This window comes from Manis pentadactyla, chromosome 7, assembly GCF_030020395.1.
Source record: "Manis pentadactyla isolate mManPen7 chromosome 7, mManPen7.hap1, whole genome shotgun sequence".
In the NCBI taxonomy this organism is placed as follows: domain Eukaryota; kingdom Metazoa; phylum Chordata; class Mammalia; order Pholidota; family Manidae; genus Manis; species Manis pentadactyla.
The window spans coordinates 101,320,287-101,342,878 of NC_080025.1; the positions used below are offsets into that span (position 1 = coordinate 101,320,287).

General features: G+C 38.9%; 1 protein-coding gene across 3 annotated transcripts in view; it reads right to left on the reverse strand.

The window, feature by feature from the left end:
* JAZF1 (JAZF zinc finger 1) overlaps positions 1 to 22,592 on the reverse strand; it is a 339,131-nt gene that overhangs the window by 125,027 nt on the left and 191,512 nt on the right. For 2 of the 3 annotated variants that reach the window (XM_036897481.2, XM_057504610.1), the window contains exon 2: positions 19,439 to 19,511. In XM_036897481.2, the coding sequence (XP_036753376.1) occupies positions 19,439 to 19,511 (73 nt within the window). Of the gene's footprint in view, positions 1 to 19,438; positions 19,512 to 22,121; positions 22,247 to 22,592 lie in introns of those variants that run through there. The other variant, XM_057504609.1, reaches the window with a different exon arrangement.

Genomic DNA, 22,592 nt, shown 5'->3' on the forward strand with positions numbered 1-22,592 from the left:
GAGAATATAAATGATCCATCATCAGTCTGTCTTCAAAGGTTACTTTAGGATTTCCTTAATAATTTTGAAAAACAGTTCTTTTTGTAGTGGTCTATACAGTGTATTAAATTTTTAAAAAGGAGTCAAGCAGGAGACGACTAAGGTAACCGAAGGGAAAGGAAACCAGTCTGTTCTGGGGGTCATGAATCTTAGTGGCGGCGGACTGGGTCGCCTCAGATGCCAGCGATGGCAACTCATGGATCAGTTAGTCCTTAAAATATTGGGTAAAATGCTCAAGCTAATCTCAAGAAAAGTCATTTCAAAAAAAAGGGAGAGAGAGAGAGAAACTTTCCCAGTTTATCTTGTGGTCTGGAATTTATCGTGGTATCTGTGCCTGTGAGTGTGTATCCTTGATGTGTTTCTTTTTTCTAACATTATCAGCATGAGAACGACTAGAAATGCAGAGGATTTTACAGAAGTCAAGACAGCTTTGACAGCTACAGGGTTTCATTTATAGACATTGACACTGCACATTTCAGTACATATCAGACTCAAAGGTTAAAATATGTACATATTGTTCTTCAGCATGAAATCTTAAGCTAAGATCATAACTCTTGACAGTATCAAAATGTTGCATTTCTTATTTTTTCAAGTCGTTGCACACCCAGGATAACTTTGTTCCGTGATATATATATATACACATTTTATAACACAAGTAAGCAAACAAAAACCCAGGCATCTAATGAAAAATGCATCCATTCTACATGCAAAGTCCAAGATAAAAAACTGGTGACAGCATTAAAAGATCACAGAACATATTTATTTTTATAGTCAAAGTGTCTCATGCACCATACATACGTATGTTTTCCTGATAGCTAATATTAACACACATAAATGTCTATCATTCAAGTCTTCTGACATTTCCAAACTACTGCTTGGGATGAGTAAGTCCATGAATCACAACATCCTTAAATCTCCTCATATTTGACTACATGACAAAGACTGGCAAATCTCCCCCTGCTTAAAGAATTTATATTTCTATGTAACCTCTTTTTGGAGTACATTTGAGTAAATTCAGTAAAGTGCTGATTAACCTTTCTGATCTTTATCCTGACAGAAATGAAAGATCCTTGTATTTGATAAATCTTGAGCATGTCAGATTTTGTAAGTCTAAGGACTAATGAAAAACGAAAGAGAAAACAAAGCCAAAAATCATAAATCCTTCCTGACTAGAAGGCATTCCTCCCTTATCCCTAAAAGAAATTCATTCCCGCACATCTTGTTTGAATTTAACTTCTGAAGTTCGTCTTGTTCCATCTCTAGAACAAGTCAGGCAGCAGGGTATAAAGATATGATTACATGAATAAAAACACATGACCAATGTGGCCACTGCACATACAAAAACAAGATGAGACAGAAAAATATTAACTGTCAAGTGACATGTCACTTGGATACTATGTTTCTGTATTTTGTCATGAATGTTCAATAGGAAAGCTACTGGAAGTACCTGATACCTCCTTCCCCCAACATTGCACAACATGGAAATTTAATCAGGAGAAGCTAATGTTTTATGAGCAGCATGCTGGCATCACTTCTCAGTTCTAGAAGATTTGCTAAAAGAAAAAGTATTCAACACATTAACACTACATAATACACTGAGCAACTCTACACGGAAGGGTAACATTCCTGTTAACACAACACCAGGTTCTTCTGAAAAGGTGTGTTGCACAAATGCTGGGTTTAACTTGGGAAGAGAATGCTGTTTTCCTTTTATCCCCACCTACTCTTTCTTACACCAGCCTTACATGATTTATAGTATTTTTATTGAAAATATAGTAATGAAACCTCATTTTGTGCAGACTGAAGCAGTGATGAGGGAACTGGAGAGGTCTGGCAATAGATGGATGTGGAGTGAGATGCAAAATTCTACTCCTGTCACAAGTGAGAAGAATACAATTTAAGGTTGACCCTGGACATGTCCATGGTGGGGAACTCCTGGAAGGCAAGGGTACCAATGGTGTATGGAATGTGGCCATGCCTGTAATGAGATGAAGTCCATAAGCTGCATTATCCTTCTCTGAGCCTCTATAAATACAGAGAAGAAGCAGGATAACAGTGTCCCACAATCATCACTGGTGGCCAAATGTTTCTGGTGGGAAAGACAGGTTTATTCTCACATTTTTATTTTAGCTGAAGCTTTTGAATAAACAAAATTCTTAGGAAATTCTCAAGAGATGATCCTGACAGTCTAACCTTTCTGAGGTCCCCTGATTGGAAAGTTCTTTCCGGTTCTTTCTAAATTCCTTAGAGGTCTGGGATTCTGATCTGGTAACTTGCAAGGAAGCAGGACAAGCAGCAAAGATGAGGTAGTTGCTTAACCTTCCAGCTGCTTAAGTTCAGGCAGAAAAGAAAACTGTGAAATGCAGGTTAACTGCAAGATGGGGCAGACTGCACAGAGTTAAGGACCTGGGCTAGTCAAGGTCTTTATCACTTCTACACCAAGAGATGTGAAAAAGGCTCAATTACCATTTCTTATTACAGCGTCTTATCTTAGATTTCTGCTCACTGGGGAGAACGGGAAGGAAGTGGGGGCTGGAGGGAGGGGCTGTTGAAAAGAGAGAGGAACAGAAACCAGCCTGCACGCCTTCTCTTTTCCCCATCCTCATACATCTGGTTCCCTACTCTTCTAGGTCTTTGTGATTCTCACAAAACTGACCACAAATGGCAAAAAGGAAGGACCAAATCTGCACAAAAGATGATATTTATTTCTCAGGAATCACACATCTCTTTATCCAGTCATTCCATTTCCAGTCAGGTACTCTATAATTCTGTATGAATGATTCGATCACTGTTTTATGGGGACTGGGGCTATAAATCTCGGCTTCAACCTGAATCTCATATTCAGTACCCTTTTGAAGGAATTCCAGAAGATAGCTTGGAAATTACAGCCTTCCTTCAGAGTTGAAAAAATCTAATACTGTTCTACCAGGGCCTTGCTACAAGGAGAACTAAGATTTATCATACCAAGTCATTCATAAATACCATGTACTGATGTTTTCCTTAATATTAAATTAACAAGGTGTTTAAAATGATAGTCCTTAATGCCAGCAAGGAAAGAGTGAAGCAATACTCTTGTTCACCACTGGTAAGAATAAAAACGACTACATCTTTTATGGAATAATCTGGCAATATGTAGCAGTATTACAGTGTTGACACTCTTGAATCTCGGTTCTAGAAACATGTCAGAGGGAACACAGCATCATCTGTAACAGTGAAAAATGGAAAACAATCCAATAACCAACATGGGAAATGGAATAAGGTGTTAATGTTGCCAAATGACTATTTCTAAAAAGCATTCAGACATGAAAAATGCTCACAATATAGTTAAGTGAGAAAAGAAGATGACAAAATTCTATGTATGGTATGATTCTGGAAAAATATGCACAAGAAAAAAAGACTTCTAGAATGAAATTCCCAGATATATTAATCACGATTCACTCTTGGTGAAAGATTTAAGTATTTCCATTATCTTCTTTATTTTACCAAACTTCTATAACAATATTACTTTTATAAAAAGAAAAAAATTAGATAGTGAACCAAATGGATGAATATTATAACAATGAAAACTGTTTTGGGTTAAGTTTTTTAAGCTGTCTGACAAAGACTCAAAAGTATCCTGACTCCAAGTATGGATAAGGAAGGGCAAGATATATCCTTACACATCCTCTACCTGGAACTTGTTTCTACAGGATACTTTGGAAAAATCTATCAAAATTATTGCTGTGCACATCTTTAGACTAAGCAAGTCCCCCAAAATTTATACTAAGGGAACAACTGGACTGAAGTGCAAAAGATGTAAATACATGTTGTTCACTTGTTGGCATTGTTTATACATTAATGATTCAAAAAATGAAAATTACCTAAATGGACACCAAGAGTTGGTTAAATAAATTTAAAATAAACTCATATGCAGGCTAATATACAAGCATTCCAATAATTAAATAAAGCTGTATTTATTAATGTATAAAGAGTTCCACAGTGAAATTTGTTTAAGAGGGGGGAATTACAATAATGGAGTTTAGTCCATTACATATGTCTATGTATACACGTGCATGTGTGTGTGTGAATGTGTGTATATATACACACATTCACACACACACACACATCACACATATATATAAAGAGCAAGAGAACAGAACCCACAAAATCCTGGAAGAACATATGTCATAGAGTGGTATTTCCTGTGCCTGGTGGTGGAAACACAGGTGATTCTCATGTCTTTATCTGGCACTGCTATATGAGTTGTTAATAATGAGAATGCACTGTTTGTAACATTTAAGATTTTAAATGATCTGAAGAATAAAACTCTTGAACAAATATTTGTAAACCCACCTTCAGCTTAAGGAATAAAATGCTATCAACACAGGTGAAAAAACCCTTTCTCTACTCTTCCCATTGTACTTCTGTCCTTTGGGATAACTACAATCCTGGATTCTGCAGTTCTCCATTACATGTACTTCTTTACACGTTTATTACATACATATGTACACCTAGGCACACCACTTTTTTCCGCATTCTCATTCTTGACAGGAAAAAATCTGAAACAGCTGCACTCTTCTTAGGATGGCTGTGGGTCAAAGGCACCCACAGACCAGATGCATATGATGGCCTCTATCTGGGAAAGGAGCAGACATGTAGGCCCACCTGCACGCAGGCTGACCACACCCTGCCCTAAGCCATGGACAGGATGGCTCAAGGACACCTGTGGAGCTCTCTGCTTGGGCACAGGAGAAGAAAATGGAATACAGGGGCATCCCACAGTTTTATGACTAGCCACTCCATCTTATGGTGGTAAAGGGAGGGATGAAACAGACTCACACTTTCCTATGTGAAAAGATGGACTTCTTACCAGACATATTTGTGGCTTCAAATGGGCCAGGGTTTTTAAGGACTACCTATTATTGTACAGCAACCCTGAAAACAAATGAAAATGGAAAAATCTTTATAGTTTCTCTCTCATAACTTTTAAACATGTGGATAAACATTGAAGGGAAACATAAAAGCATCTTATTTGTTGATGAATCCTAAATGCTATTTCTTCCAGTTTTTTGGAGTAAAAATAAATTGCTCTAAATACCACTACACAACCATCAGAATGGCTAATACTGAAGTGACCGACAACTAAGTGTTGGTGAGTATGCAAAACAAGTGAAGTCTTGTACCTTGAGGAGAGGAGTATGACTTCAGCCACTTTAAAAAACTTGCTCTTTCTAACAGCTAAATAAACGCCTATACCATGCCTCAGCAACTCCACTTCTAGTAATATACCAAAGAGAAACAAACAATACATCTACAAAAAGACCGGTACAAGAATGTTAATGTACTCTCTATTTATAATGGCCAAAGACCACCAACAGGAGATTGGTTAATAAATTTGGTAATCCATCTAATGTAGTACTATATAACAAACAGAAACAAAACATCTACCAATACATGCAATGAATTAACATTTATATGATAATAACGTGATAAATCTCAAAATACATGTTGAGCAAAAGAAATCATAGTTAAATGGAAACTAAATGGAAGACCACCTGAGATTCCTGATTAATGTGCTTCATCATAAACAGTATTATTCTATACATAATAGAATGAGTCCCATAATTCACAGTTCACATAGTGGAAGATGAAAGAGATCACAGCCATGGCAAAGCTTTGCTATTCTGAAGATGGGAAAAAAGAAGCTTGTATCAGGTAGATGTCCAGAGCCAAGACCTGGTCTTTTGTATTCAACATCTTCGGGGGCTATACGGATAACGTGTGATCTAAGGAATTAGAAATTGAAGAGTTTACAATAGTTTTTTGAGTTTGAATTAAGATTTGACATTGATATATATACACAAATACATGCATGCCCCTTCAAAACTCTAGAAAGTAAGACCATGACACCTTAGGCCTCTAGAAATCTGTGCTAAAGACCAGAAAGAAAACCTCTTTTAAAAAGGCAAATGAGCTAACAGCACAATGTCTTTATTATTAAAAGCCTTCTGGCTTGGCGTGTTAGCAAAATATGGCTGCCATGTAGCAAAGATTAATGCAATATAGAAACCAGCTTTACATCATACTTGTTTGGCCGCAGACAATTATACATCACGGAATCTGGTTGGTGCCAAACACAACAATAAAATGGGCAATAAAGGAAAGAAAAAATGATTGTAGGAGGACAATGAATAACAAGGCTAAGCAACCTCTCAGCTTATTTGCTCCAAAGGAATCTGCTCCTATAATGAAAATGAAAAAATTAATCAAGTTTGCACCAACAATGGATTCTATTTTTCTGAAAGCCTATAGTAGTACCGAGGCTTCTGTAGTTGACACACACTGCCACAGATGACCACAGCATGCTTTCTTTAAGTGTAGGGACAATGATACCACTTACCCTTTCCTGCTAACCTTGGCTTGGGCAAAAGGCAAACTTGGGCAGTATCTCCTTTAAAGAAGTGAGCACACAATTTGCCAAGGTGATATTGTGCTTTCTGAGAGGAAACAACTACAGACTGTTGTTAAACTATTCAACTTGAAATGAAAGATTAAGTCAGGCACAGTCAAGAAAAGATGTACACGAACTTTGCCAAGAAGGCAGGACAACTCCAAAAGACAGACTCAATTTCTGGTCTTGTCATGCCAAATCACATCTCATTAGTGAGCAGAGGGAGTTGGCAAGTACTGATTGTATGCTGGCCCCACCATCTGTAAATGGCCCGTGTTGTCACCTAAATCTGCAGGGAAATTTCAGCCATCATGGATGGTGGAAGCCTCTAGGAAAGCTTCTCTGCAAATCCTTCTGCTTGTCGAACATCAGGTTTATGGCCTTAGCGACCGTGCAGAGTGAACTGACTGTCAAGGAAAATGCACTAACTTGCATCAAGTGAGGGGAAAAAGCCCCTGGGACAGGACTGACATGAGTGCAATGACCAGGGACTAAATTACCACCTGTGTAGGCTGGAATGAAAATCCTCTTCACTTGTTGTTGGGTTTTATCAGCAACTGGAGACAATGACATAAAATACAAGCTAGCACTTAAATTATTCTAGGCTAGTAACTCCACATGGTCTGCATGTCTGATTAAAAAACTACATGTGAGAATATTCTGAGCTGTAGGTTTTTAGAGGCAACGTGCATGAGGCAAGGCAAGAGAATTGGAGATTACAAGACATGGGCCTTATCCTGGATGTGTCAAGATTCTGTGTGGTTTTGAGAGAAATCATCTGACATCTTTTTGCCTTAGTATCCAAGCAATCCAGAGAATGATATGAACAGGGATATACAAACCAAAAAGATTTGGGGGCTCAAATGTCATGTCTGTCATTTTCTACCTGCGTGAACTTGAACAAGTCACTGAATTTTTTTGATCCTTGTAAAAAATGAGGTAAGTGCAATCTTTTATAGATGGCTCAGTAGCGGAAAATGTGTGATTTTATAGGAAACCGGTATATTTGGAAGTATTTGCGAAAGTTCTTAAAACAAAGAGTTATTATAAACATTTTCATTTTTATTATATTCTTCTGCCATGACCTATTCCACAGGGCAGTATGACAACATTTAAAAGTGTGAAGTTCTTACAGAAAGCAAAGTAATAGTATGGGGAGATACCTGACACAACAAGAAAAAGCAAAGACTTTGGAATTGCATAAATCTGGGTCTGAGCCCACCTCTAAAAGCTACTTACTAACTGTAATACCTAAATGAGGTGTTTTTAACTGATGAGTCTGTGGGTCTGTGGATCCCAAGGGGTCATGGGTAGAATTCAAGAAATCTGTAAACTTGGATTAAAAATAAATTTATATCTTTACTTTCACTAACCTCTAACTGAAATGTAGCATTTATTTCACTTATCAATATAGTTATATTGTATCATATTGCTAATTTAAAGTACAGTATTTTCACAGAATCTATGACTATACCCATAGAAATCAAAGATAGTTGGATTTCCTAGTATAATTATATCAGATATCTCAAAATAAATTTATACACATCACTAGTCTGAAAATTATGGAAGCTATTAACCCAGTTTATTAACTTAAGCTTTCTTATTTAAGGCCTTAATAAAGAAACACATGTTACCATATGACAAATTCGTAATTTTAATATTTTAACAGTTGCTTTTAATATAATTGGTTTTCTTTGTAATCATATATTTTAGCTTATGAATTTAAGAACATTATTTTAGGAAATAGTCCATAGGCTTTACAGATCACCACAGGGGTCCAAGGTACTAAAAAAGGTTAAAAGCTCCCACAATCTTCCTGTAAATACTCATTTTCTTAGGTGTAAAAGGGAGATATGAGCTGGGTCACTGCAAGATCACAGACGGCAGAATAAAGTGCATTCACTGCCAGTGCCCCCACACCGTAGGAGGTCAACTAAGAGAATCTCATCTGTGTGAAATGACAAGATGGCAAATTTTCTGTATTACAGTTCCTTCTTCCTTAATGTGACATGTTCAGTAAAATTTAGCCTTGGTCTTTTAAAGACTTAAAGTTAATACTTTCTTATGACTTGGCTGTGTTTACTTGTTCAGGGTGGATGGCCCTATGCTGTGTATGGGATAACAGGGCTATGTGGCTGTCCAAAGTCCAGACTGGTATTGCTGGAAACAACCTGTGCACAGACGAGAAGTGAGTCTACACTGTGGCTGAGGATGGAAGGTCTTTCTGGGGACACAGGGCTGACCTAGCTGCACTGCTTTGAGCCAACGGGCAAGGTCTTGGCCATGGTGGCGGAAATGAGAACAAGTTATTTAGAAACTGGGAACACAGAGGTGTTTTAAAGCCTGCCAGGGAAGGGGCCTTCAAAGGCAAGACTAGTCTTTAGGCTTAGCATAATGAACCTCAATGTGAGAAAATTAAGTAATGTTTCAACTTGAGTCCCAAATCAACAGTCTCAGCAATATAAGAGTATCCTGCAAATGGGAGTACGCTACAGCTACAGAGGGAAGATTCATGGCTGCCTTAATTAACTCCAAGGAGCTGCACGTAAGGGGAAAACAATAAATCAAATAGATTACTGCCAGTGATCTGAATTTCCAAATGAAATAAGAGAAGTGTTGTAGCGCCCTGAGTGACTGTGTAAATGTGTATGGTGGCCGTGGAGAGATCTCCAAGGTCATCCACTATGTACAACAGACCCTTGATTTCATTTCATACCACAGGCAAAATACTTGCCATCGAGTCAGGAGTGAACAGGCATGAAATAAATGAGGATTGTGGGAAACCTGGGATTAGGATTCAGGGAGTCCTCTCCACAGAGGGGATACTTAAACTCATGGGATGGAGTGAAGACAGACAGACAGAAGGGCAAAATACTAGGGACAAAACAGGGAGAAGCCTCCATTTGTGTGGCAAAGAGGCAGAATAATTAGGACAGAACAAGTCAATAGGCACAAGGAAGGAAAGGGTTCCACAAGCAGAAGCTGATGGCAACAAATGCAGGTAGGCCAAGCAGAGGAAGGTCTCAAGGAAAATGCCATAGTTATCCATGAAAAAGAAATACACAGGGAATTCTTAGGACAAGACCATAGGTATCTGTAGTGTGACTAAATGCAGCCGGAGGAGAGGGGTTTGAGGCCACAGAGATGACAGGTGGATGTGGAGTACAGGCTGTGGTGCCAGCTTTGAAAAAGGGAGAAAGAGAATGAAGGGAACATGGAAGAAAGACCCAGATGAATCTGGAGATGGAAATGAGGGAATTTGAGATTGGGCAGGAATGGTTTCCATCCTCTAAGTACAGGAACTGAGAACATCTGCTGATAGATGGGGCTGGGGGTGGGGCGGCTGTCGGAAATTCCTTTAGGAACTTGAGTATAAAGGGAAATGTTTCAAACTCACTGTGGTAAAATTCAGCAAGGTTTTCACATGGGATGAAAGGATTATGGGACAGTTTCGAGGGCCCAGCTGACCTTGGAATGGTTGTGTTTGAGGTTGGACAAATCACACTGCCAGGCACTTTTCTGTGGTGCCTCTCAGCAGCTAGTCCAGGTAGAGAGGCACATGTTAGGTTTATCTGAGATTGAGAGTGGAGATAATGAGTGGGCAAGGTCACTGGGACAAGGGAATTAATCTAAATTGGTAAATTCCAGGTTAATAACCTACAAGCAGCCTGAATGTGGAGGCAAGAAAGGGCAAAGACCCTAGAGGGGTCAAAGCAAATGTGGCACCAGGGAGTGGGCACAAGAAGAGGTGGCACTAGGGACAGATCACCAGGGAAATGTCACAGTTATAGATACAGAAAGAACAATTCTTGCTTAGGAGAAAGTCCAGAAAATGGGTTTCTATAAAGAGGAGAAAAAAAATAGGAATTCTAAGTCTATTTCTAGATGTTTTCAGTATAGCTGAATCTTAACTGACTTGTACTAAGTTTGAGGATTGAGAAAAAATGCAACTTTGAACTGGACATAAAAAAGCAGTTATAAATGCTGATGGGTAAACACAAGACAAACTAAAAAAATGACCTGATACAATGAGTTGTATAAGCAATTGTTTTTAAACACTGATTGTCCTCAGAACAGACGAGAAGGAGGCTCAGTGCCTAACAAGTGAATCATATTACCCAGCTCAGCCAAGACTCACCTCTCCTACCATGTGTTATAAGCCAACAACATAAGTTAATTCTGTTGGAGCAAGCCAAAATATCACAAGGGGGCTCTTTCCAGCTTCCCAGCATCCCTTGAGAATACATGGTTTTTGCAGAACACAAGGAACAAGCCAAATCAGGTTAGAAACATTGTAAGGAAAATCCAGCAAACAGTCATCTTGGCTCTGTTTCAACTGGTGTCCACTAAAACATGGGCTAAGAAAATGGCAGTATAGCTGGTGTTTGATCCAATCTCATGCAATAGGTAGAAGGCATGTATCAGGCCACCAACTTCAGTCCGGGGCTAGGGCACATAGAACTTCAGATCTGGTGGACAAAGGAGAGCAATAGGAAAGCATTTCTTGTACTGTAATATATATGACTGCTCTCAGAAGACCATAGACAGGTGGTTTTGTAATAACAACCAAAAAAACCCAGTCCTTTAGAGTTAAAAAATCAAATGCTTCAGGCTTGTTTGTATAAAATAAATACAAGTCCAGTGCATGTTTGACTAATTACAGCATTTTTTTTGAGGCTATAAGTGACTATAATCTGGCAAAAATGAGTCCAACTGAACCAGCAAGAATGATGGTGTGGTAGAATTAGGTAATGTTTTGGAGTAGGAACAGAAGTGGGAAAGAGGAAGAAAATTTTTGTTAAGCAGTTCACCTCCTGGCAGGAAGATTTAGAAGAAAGCATCCAGACTGATTTTATTTTCATTCAAAACAACCTCTTATTGTGTATTTTTCCTTTAAGTTCTCAAAAACATTTATAATCGTTGCTTTCAAGTGTTTCCTAAATCTAACATTTGGGCCATTTCAAGGAGGGCCTTTTTTTCCCCTTGTGTAAGGGTAAGATTTTCCTGTGTCTTTCATGTCTAGTAATTTTTTTATTGTATATTAGACATTGTAATTTCTGATTCATTCCTATGAAGACTTGGTTTTTGGTCTAGCAGGTGATTCAGTTTCAGGCTGATAATGCTGAACTTGTGTAAGCCTAGCGCAATATAATGAGTCATAAGAAATACATATTTGGTCATCTGATCAAATATATATTTCCCAAGTATATCTGGTCTTCATCCACAGTTCCTGAAAACACTGCAGAATCTTAAAAGATGAAAGTGTTTTGTCATGTTAATGAGAGACTTTTAAACCCCTCACCCAAGGGCGGGGGCTGGAGGTTGAATGGCCAAAATTTAGTCAGTCATGACTATTCAATGAAGCCCTCACACAAATCCCTGAGAAGAGCAATGGCTCTCTGCTCCGCTCAGCTGCATCCTGCTTCTCAGTTGGAGAGAGCTTCTATGCTTAGGGAACTACATGCCACCCAGCCAGGCCCCAAGCTCCATGAGGATAGAAGCTCCTTTGTTTGGGACCTGCCTATGTATCTCCTCATCTGGCTTTTAACTTGCATCCTTTATGGTATCCTTTATTAAACTGGTAAACATTAAGTGTTTTCCTGAATTCTGTAAGCCACTCTAGCAAATTAATCAAACCCAAGGGGGAGGTCATGGGACCCTCCAATCTGTAGCTGGTAGGTCAGAAGTACAGGTAACTGCCTGGGGCTTAAGACCGGCACCTGGAATTGGAAGCGGAGGGCAGTGTTGTAGGAAGGAGCCCTTAACCTGGGGAATCTGGTGCTGTCTCCAGGTAGGTAGCATCAGAATTGAGTTGAGTTCTCCAACCTGCTAGTGTTTGATAATTGCTTGATATTAGTATGTGTGGATAGACCCCCTCTCACATACTTAAACACATTGGAATCAGGTCCAGGAACCCGAATGGAGTTATATTACTATTACTGCTATGTATAATACTGTTATTTTTATACCTACACACACACACACACACATATATATGTGTGTGTGTGTGTGTGTGTGTATGTATGTATGTAGAAAAGAAAGAATTCATCATCTCACCTAGATTTATACTTTATTAGGCGAATCTGTGGAAAGCCCAAAGCGCTTCCCAAGACCTCCTAACTTGTCAGAACTTTCCTCCAAACTCTCTCCTCTGAAAGTCTTACGGAGACTTGGTTTTAGGTCTTGTTAGGGTATCTCTAGAGCAGGCTACACTCTAGGATTAAGTTCTTATTTCTAATTTGAGGTCTTTCTGGTCTTTCAGTTGGAAGACTAGTGTGTTAACAAGTTGTTGCTCCATACTGACTGGGCTGGGATGCCATGCCTACCAGCACTGCTTGACCTATGGTGTCACTGTTCCATTCTCACCCTTGCAGCTGCTGTTCTTTGGTAAGACTCAGAGTCTTACCATGAACAGGTGCAGCCCACCCACAGCCACGGATTCATGAGGGACACTCACAGACTTTGTGGCTCTTTTCTGCACATACGCTGCAGATTCCACCAGCTTAGATGCCCCAACTTTGACTTCTCTCCCCCCAGGTCAGTAAAACTGCTGTGCTGTGCTTGGGCTCTAGCTCACTCCACTGCAGTAAGGAACTGTCTGTAGAGAGATCACAGAGCTCACCCCCTAAGTTTCCTTTTCTCAAGGATCAGTCTTTACTGCTTAAGTCCAGAGCTTAAAAACCAGTATCTCACACATTTGTCCCAGTTGTTTACAGTGGGAGAACTAGTGATGGCCATTGTTTAGTGTATTTTTATGCTGCATTCCATATGAATGCTGAAAAAGCACATTCCATTTTCAACACATACCCTCTCAATGCACATGGGTTATAAAAACTCCTGGTTTTCTCACAGAAGCATCCCAAGAACTCCTAGAATCATTCATTTATTTACACTCTCATTCACTCACATACAAATTCATATTCATTCATTCATTCAATAAACATTTTTGAGTCTACTATGTGCCAGACATTGTTCTGGGGCTGAGGACACAGTTGTGGGATATAGAAAATGTTCCTGCTCTCATGGAACTTATTTCCTGGCCGCACCCCAAAACCATGCTTCCCCTGCAGGTGATCCTCATATAACTGACTTGATAGCAAAAAGGGCAATTAAGCATGAGTAGAGTATAAAGAAAAATAAAAAGTCCCATTACTTATATGACACTATGTCACAGGCACTGTTACATGTCCTGATTGAATTCTCATAATAAGGGAGATATTATTATTATTAGATATGAGGAAACAGAGGCTGAGCCTTGCTTATTTGCTCACAGGGGGTTGCATCCTGTCTCTGCTATTCATGAGCTGAATAATTTGACTCTTGCTCTAATCGCAACCACTGCATTACTCTGTTTCTCAAAGAAACAGAACCCAGCTAGGTGGCAAGAATAGAAGCTGAGTTAGCCCATATGGGCACAATTTTGTCCTCCTCCTTCCCAGCTGGCCATGAGAATAAGGCAGTGGTCTGCATTTTTCTTTAGACAAAGAATAGAAACCTGTCCTGGCTAAAAGGCTTCAGGGTTTCTTGGGGAAGTTGAGGGTGTAGGTGGAAGTGCTCTGGAGTCAGGTACAAATGAGAATTGTATTATCCCTCTTGGAGACTTAAAATTCCTATCAGCATAGGAGAGGACCTGTTAAATCCTGTGGTAAAGAAACCCATTTTATACAACTCAGGATTTCATGAACTTACTTAACCACTAAACCCATTGTGAGTAAAATAAGTTGCACACGTGTGGGTACACACGCATAAGGCAGAGAGATATTACAGAATGCACCTTGGAATTGCTGTTCTTTGAAACATATTTAGAATTTGCTATTTAACTTTAATAACAAACAACAAGCTAAATAAAAACCCATTTTCAGAGGAAGTCAAACCTAACTACAACTGTGCTGAGCAGTGTAGGGAGTCTAACAAAGAATTTCAGTAGAGCTATACTTTACATAGAAAAGAATACTGAATTTTTTTTCATTTTATTTTTATTTTATTTATTTTTTATTTTGGTATCATTAATCTACAATTACAGAAAGAACATTATGTTTACTAGATTCCCCCCTTCACCAAGTCCCCCCCACATACCCCTTCACAGTCACTGTCAATCTGCGTAGTAAGATACTATAAAATCACTACTTGTCTTCTCTGTGTTGCACAGCCCTCCCCGTGCCCCCCATGCACTATACATGCTAATCGTAATGCCCTCTTTCTTTTTCCCCCGCCCTTATCCCTCCCTTTCCACCCATTGTCCCCAGTCCCTTTCCCTTTGGTAACTATTAGTCCATTCTTGGGTTCTGTGATTCTGCTGCTGTTTTGTTCCTTCAGATTTCCTTTGTTCTTATACTCCACATATGAGTGAAATCATTTGGTACTTGTCCTTCTCCACTTGGCTTATTTCACTGAGCATAATACCCTCTAGCTCCATCCATGTTGTTGCAAATGGTAGGATTTGTTTTCTTATGGCTGCATAATATTCCATTGTGTATATGTACCACATCTTCTTTATCCATTCATCTACTGATGGACATTTAGGTTGCTTCCATATCTTGGCTATTGTAAACAGTGCAGCGATAAACATAGGGGTACATCTGTCTTTTTCAAACTGGAGTGCTGCATTCTTAGGGTAAATTCCTAGAAGTGGAATTCCTGGGTCAAATGGTATTTCTATTTTGAGCATTATGAGGAACCTCCATACTGCTTTCCACAATGGTTGAACTAGTTTACATTCCCACCAGCACTGTAGGAGGGTTCCCCTTTCTCCACAACCTCGCCAAAATTTGTTGTTGTTTGTCTTTTTGATGATGGCAATCCTTACTGGTGTGAGGTGATATCTCATTGTGGTTTTAATTTGCATTTCTCTGATGACTAGCAATGTGGAGCATCTTTTCATGTGCCTGTTGGCTATCTGGATTTCTTCTTTAGAGAACTGTCTATTCAGCTCCTCTGCCCATTTTTTAATTGAATTTTTATTAGGTAGTAAATAACAAGGATTTAGTGCAAGAAGGTACCAACTTGTGCCTATGAATGTTATACATATTTTAAGAATTAAAGTTAATTTGGAAACTCCAATTATATTATTTTGAAACTGTATCTTGTACAGACAATTAATATCCATAGACATGTATGTCATCATGTTTTTAAGTTACCTCAGTTACCCATTCTGGGGTGGGGGTCGCAAGTCATTAATTAGCTATCTTGTCACCTCAAGGCAACTACACACAACACCCTGAAAGAAGCACCCCAGTGCAGCCCAGGGCTCATCCATCATTTTGTGGAGTCACGTGACCTCTTCTGCGGCCCGTCTTCTGCCTGTTACCAGTGAGACGAGGATGAGTGTCCTGTGAACTGCGCTCCGCCCCTTCCTTCCTGCTAAGATGCCAAGGCCTCCTTCCCACTACAGCTGGGGCTGCTGTGCTAGGAGCCTTAAGCACTCAACCCAATCTCCTGGTAATGGTGTCATCACTTAGGAGGTCCTGCTCACCTCTCTGGAAGCATTTTTAGCTTCTGCTGTTTCCTGCTATTTCATTTTATTAGGTTGTTACCCTTCAGTTATCTTTGGCATGGTAATTACTCTTATTTTTATGTCTCTGTCCCCTCTGTCCAGACATTCTACCCTATTTTTCCAACATTAGTTTTCCAAATTCTTCTCTTACTTTTTCCAAACTAGCACATTACTCTGATATCCCAACAAGTCAGGTCATGCAGTGATTAGGATCACCAATCCGGGAGCCTAACTGTGCAGGTCTGAACCCCATGCTTCCCCCTATATTCCACCCGGGATACTAGGGCAAATTACTAACCCCCTTGAGTCTCAACTTCTGCGCCCCTTAAAGGGAGATCATCAAAGTACCTCCTTCATAAGGTTACTGTGAGAACTTCGTATCCTTAAATTCATACCCAACATTTCTCCCCAGAACTATTCCCATAACCCTCACTAATTCACTGTCTCCCTCATTCTCATTATTTGTATTTTAACATTTGCCCAGATGTTGTAACAGACCTGCTTTTAAAGGAATTAAATGTTTGTTCAACCATATGTTCAAGGAAGTAAAGCAATTTAAAATAGTTATAAAGGCTCCAGTTTCTACCTTTTTCGAGTCCAAAAAGCTAGCTCCATTTTAAAGACCCTAACTCTGTGGATTTCTATTAACCTTATTGCCAAATAAAGTTCTAACTCAATTTTGAGATGCCAAAAAGTACACTAGAATTGTATAAACAAATATATGAGCAGAGAAATATTAATTCTTTTCCTGTCTTCATTGCTCAACAAAATTAGACTTTATTTCCCCCTGAGGTCTAAGAAAAATATCTATTTGTTCAATTTTTTTTTTTATTATTACTCTTTTCTGCTGTATTCAGGATATCACTGTCAAGCTGATTTTCTTTCACATTATCTAACACTTACTACTCTCTTCTTGAGTTCGTACTGGCTTGTGAATTTCAATGTGTCCCTTCTATAGCTAGGGCTCCGAAGACTCCCTTTAGCGTATCTTTCCCTATGGCCAGACTAGGTTTCCTCCTTGTAGCTCTCCATTGCTTGGCCCTCTCATTCTTTACTAGGTGTTTATTTACCACCTACAAACAGATATCCAGAGCATCTACTGTGTGCTAAGTACTATCTGATGCATGTGGCACTGCCAACAGAGGCCTCCTGAGTGAGGAGAATTGAGAGTGACTTGGGCAACCTTCCATACACAGTTCTCTTCACTTATAGGTCACCAGCAAACCTGTTGATCCCCGCATGTCTACTTCTCTGTCAGCTAGGACACAAGGTGCTGAATTCTCTAACTCCTCAGGTCTCTAAATACAACAATGCATCCCATTCAAGACGCATCCTCTCCAGATCTAACTTCTAGTTTGTGGCAAATACAGGAGACAGAGGAACCTGCCAAATGACATTTTGAGGAGACAACCAAAAGAAAATCCAGAAGGTGGAGCATTCTGTGTGACAACTAATCCATCCCTTCAACAAATCACTATCAATGAAACGAACTATCCCAGATTAAAAGGCACTCAAGAGGCAAAACATCCGGATGCAATGCGATGTTCTAGATTGGACACTGGATTAGATAAAGAGCTATAAAGAACTTGCTTAGATCAACTGGGGCAATCTAATCTGCATTTTAGATTCAAATGTACTGAAATGGCAAAGTAGAGATCAGTGACTGAATGCAGGTTGTAAAAGAGTATGGATAGTTTTTGGTTAAAACTTATGTATGTATTTTTAAAAGATGATCTGAAAAATATGTGTTAAGGTGCTACCAGTAGTGATGCCTGAGTGGTGGGAATGTGATGTTTGATTTTATTTTCTATATGCCTGTTTATGGCTTCAATAATAAAAGGTTGGTTTTTTTTTTAACACAGAAGACTCATCTAAGAAATTTCATACCCACCAATTTCACTTAGACTCTTTGGGATGCGGGCATACCCTACTGCACAAGTTATGCTCAACTATCATACTTGAGCCAAGTTCTCTGGTGGTGTTTTTGTGTCTTGTCTCTAATTCTTCAACTTCTTTTGTAGTCCAAAATCACTCCTGGCAGGATATTTCTTTCTTGAGTATAACACCTTGTAATTAATAAATTCCTGCTGCCAATGTGACTGACAATATCAACAAGAGAATGAATGAAAATCCCACTGACTCTTAGGAGAATAAGGCCTAGTATTACACCAATCTGTATATACAAAGGTAGCATTTTATCCAAAATACAATGCCATACTTTTTAAAAGTCCTATTTAATACCAGAATTAATCTATAAGCCTATTGATCCTATTCCCAAATATTAGTAGACTAAATCATATACACTGCCCTCACATAATTCTAATGTATTAAGAACAGCTTTCCAAAATCCATGCTAATCACTGGCAATAATAGGTTTTGTGAGAAATCCAGATAAGCATATCCATCTTTATTTGTATCTGATGTGATTTTGAAGGTGTTCTACTTCAAACATCTCAAAAATTAAGGATAATAAGAAACTGTAGATATTTTATCTCACTCCCAGGGAAGGCTGATAAGTAGGAAATCCAAAAGCAATATGTAAATAGATGTTTACATTAATAAATCCTTTGGAAACAAGCCTCATAAAAGAACTTGAAACTAAGCACAGGCAACTCCAATTCAAAGCTCTCTCTAGACAAGATTTAAGTAAGTTTTCCTAAAAAGGCATTAAAATGAAACAGTGCAGATAACTCATTCCCAGCTTTCTACTTCATACCCTGAGAACCTCAGTGCTGCTACCAAGAGACTGAAAACATTCTTCACCTTGTATAAAAGAGAGGCAGTTGACAGAAGTTCAGGCATTGAATTACAAGCAGAGAGTTTTCATTCTCATTAAAAACTAGAATTGCTTTTGCTTTGCCTTGTTCTCTTTGGGGGCGTACAGTGTTTTCTTAACATACTGATTTCAGATTCTTTCCAAAAATCACTGTCTTCTCAATTATTTGAGTTGGCTGAAACACCAAGTCCTCTCTTAGACCTGACATATCAGTTTCAGTAAAAACGCACGTTACTCTACACACAGGGGGCCAGTTGCTAAGCATGTTTTTACTAAAAGATGAGCTGTTATTAAATAACTTTCTGATATTAAATTATTTCAGTTCATTATATCCTGATATATTCTGATATTCCGACAACATTCTGAATTCATGAAGTACCTCTTTGCTCCAGGGTTTAAGTTTCACTCAAACATAAATCCACTGATTTCCCAAACTGGCCTATGAAATCAAAAGAGCGTATTGTAACTCTGCATACACAGTACTTCCAGTATGAACATATAAATCAGTTGTGTTCAGAGAACTACAATCCCACCTCTTCCCAACAGAGAAACAAGAAAATTCAATACAGAGGTTGATCTTAAATAATGTCCTGTAAATATCTTAAGACTGAAAACATTTTTTTCTCCTCTGTTAAAAAGATGCATTTAATAAATAAACATGTGGCAGATGAGGTTGCTATAAATTCTGAAAATGGCTTACCTATTAATGTAACTGAGGGCAACATAGGTTGGCTGTTGTAATTCTTGTTTTTCTAACACACGTGGATCTGTATCTGTAATAAAAACACAATTATGATTTTTCGGTTTTTGCATCAGAAGAGGCTGCCTAATGAAGTAAAAGGCTACCCAGAGGAAGATTAATTTAGTATACCTCTTCTTAAAGAGAATTCAGTCAGCAAAGCAAGTGATTTCTTCATTCATTCATAAGTAACAAGATATTGCATTACTTTTCAAGGAAATTCCAAACATCAACAGTGATAAAATGTCCATCTGTCACACAAACTCTTACACAATCCCCCTCATAAATATAGGTTTTCACTCTTACAGTTACAATGCTGGCATGGGTTTTTGGTGGTTAATCGGCCTAAGAAAGAAAGTCTCTGTTAATTATGCTCACTTCGATGCTGGAACAAATTAGCTGCCACTGGAAAGCTCCATCAGTTGGAAAATCGACTGAGTGTTGTTCTTATTCACTGAATACTTTTCTAGGTTTGGATTCACATTCTGGAGGGCAGCACCTATCTTTTTTAATTGTATAATAAGTTTATTATAACTTTTCTGGATCCTCAATAGACATTCTCATACTGGCTCAGAATCCACAAACACAACATTCATCAGAGGAGTCCTTCCCTTTGAAGACACAGAGTCTAGCACCATAGCAACCTTCTGTAATGGTGCTTCTCCAACGCAACACAAAAAATGCACTTCACACCGTCAGAAATGTATTCGCAAGCTTCTCATATAAATGATCGTGCCAAATACATGCAAAAACAATGTATATAGTAAGACGATAAAAGGAGGAAAACAAAGCACATTTTTGTTTTCTTAGAAAAAGGTTCAGACGTTTCACACAGATCTCTTTTCATTATAACCTTGTTTAAAACCATCTCATTATTAGAACTCGTCCAGCTGCACTTGGCAATAACACCTTCTTTGATGTAATGACAGATGTTTCAAGCACCTTTGTACAGGAAGTGTTTATTGCACGTGGTAGATGTAAGATACACTCATTCCAAAGTACATTAACAGGTGATGGAGCAGGGGGAGCAGACACAGTGGCACAGAGCACAGGTGGCAAAAATGATAGCATAAAAATCAATTTACAATGCTTTCAACTCCCAGACTAAAACTAGACAGTAGTGGCAATTTTATTCTTGGTGTTAAAGTTAAGAATCTCATGTTCACTTTATTGTTTTTTCCCGGGCCAAGAATTTCTGAGACATACTATTCAGAAATTGTGCTTCCTGGGTCTTTGCCATAACTGGTCCTTGAAAGCCAAATTCTGAAACAAGAGACAAAGATCCTCTGAATGGCTCCATCAAGTCAGGTCTCAAGGTTTTGGCAGCTCAAGTGAGAACAGATCAGTAATTCAACATTTCCTCTCCCTCCTACAATGATTACATATGCAACTGAGGCTGTTTGTAGATCACTGGCCTACAGACACACCATTCTTCAAGGGAAATTTCATTTTCAAATACAACCTGCAGTCACGCTCATCTAAGTGTGCTGTAACCCCAAAGTACATCCATGTTTCTGAGAGGACTGCTTTGTGTACTTCACCTGTGTCTGCTGGAGAGGAGTCAGTAGAACAGTGTTCACTAGGGAAAGGCATAAAATCCTCAAACTGGCCCACTGGAATGCTGCGCAGGCCATGTGTGCAAGTGGTGACTGACAGACCAATCCTGCAAGGGCTTTCTGGGTGCTTAGTGAGGTAAGAAGAAAGAGATTGGGGACAAAAGTCACAAAAGTGAAAAGAAAGGGGAAAGATAAAGAATAAGGTAATGACTGAAAATGTCTGTGTGGAAATTTCTCAAGTGTTCACGAAAGTTTGACCTCAAGTTTATGCATTGGTGATCAAGGTGCTGAGCTTGAGACAGGGGCCTGAACCTGATTCGCTAACATCATTCCTTCACAGAGGAACCTGGTACAGGATTACATAAGGTACCCTCTTTTGAAAGAGCACCATTCTGAGTCTAAAATGCATGCATAAAAGGGGAAAGTTAAGAGGTCAATAAACATTTTTATGTCTTCCACTGCTGTCTTATTCCTGTAACTGATGCTCAGTCTAACAGTATTCCCATCAATCTTCTAAAGCTTTCCTTTATTTCCAAATCATATAATTTCTAAAATATTTTAAGTATATAAATACTTAGACCTGACATACCAATTTCAGTAAAAACACCTTACTCTACACACAGGGGGCCACATTTCTTTTATTATTGCACATGTGTATGCATGTCAGAGTAGGTGTACACACACATACTTATTTGTATTACTCTCTTCTGCTTCATGCCCCAGTACCTCTTTGGGGAAGGGGAAGAAAGAACTTTATATAAAATTCTACAGTTCACCAATGCTCAAATAAATAGTGTTGCCACTGACATTCACACAAACTATATTCTGTAATCTCATTTCACAAAGAATCAAGAATGTTTGCATTCTATTTGCAAAGTGAGGTTTTGAAAACTTCTGTACTTTGTTTCACCACCTCCTATAACCTATGCTAGACTTACGCTCACATACCCTCAAATTACGAGTGGTTAAATGGATTTCCAGAAGCTTCCAAATGACATCCTCCCCAGACCATCTGGAAGCACCTCGGGCAGAATTCTCCTTTTTTCTAGAATGAAGACTCTGGCCACAAACAAGAGAGTAGAACTTACAGACAGAAATCCACAGGGCCTGAAACATCTTTTTCAGATTAAGTGTTTCCTTGGGAAGCCTTTTGAACACCCATTAAAGCTTTGAGTTCTTAAAACAAAATGAGGCACTTGGTGCCCACAAATCAGGAGAGGCCTGCAGAAGTGCTACTGGGGGAATGGCATCAGCTCTGTCACTCGCTTCCTGGCTGACTGGTGTGCAGTGATCATGACTCACCATTTTATGGATTTAATTACACCGTTGAGCACTTCACATTCAGTAAAAGTATAATAGCTGCCTTCATTATTTCTCCCTCCCTGACAGGAAAGTAACTGTCAGATGCTAAAAACTCTCTACAGGCAAGGATTAGAGCAACAAGAGATGAGGGTTTTCACAGCAGGAATGACGTACTCCTCATGAAGACAGAATGTACATTATCGGAATGAACTGTGGGAGTAACACTATCCATTGGCTGTTACTGAATTCAATAAAAA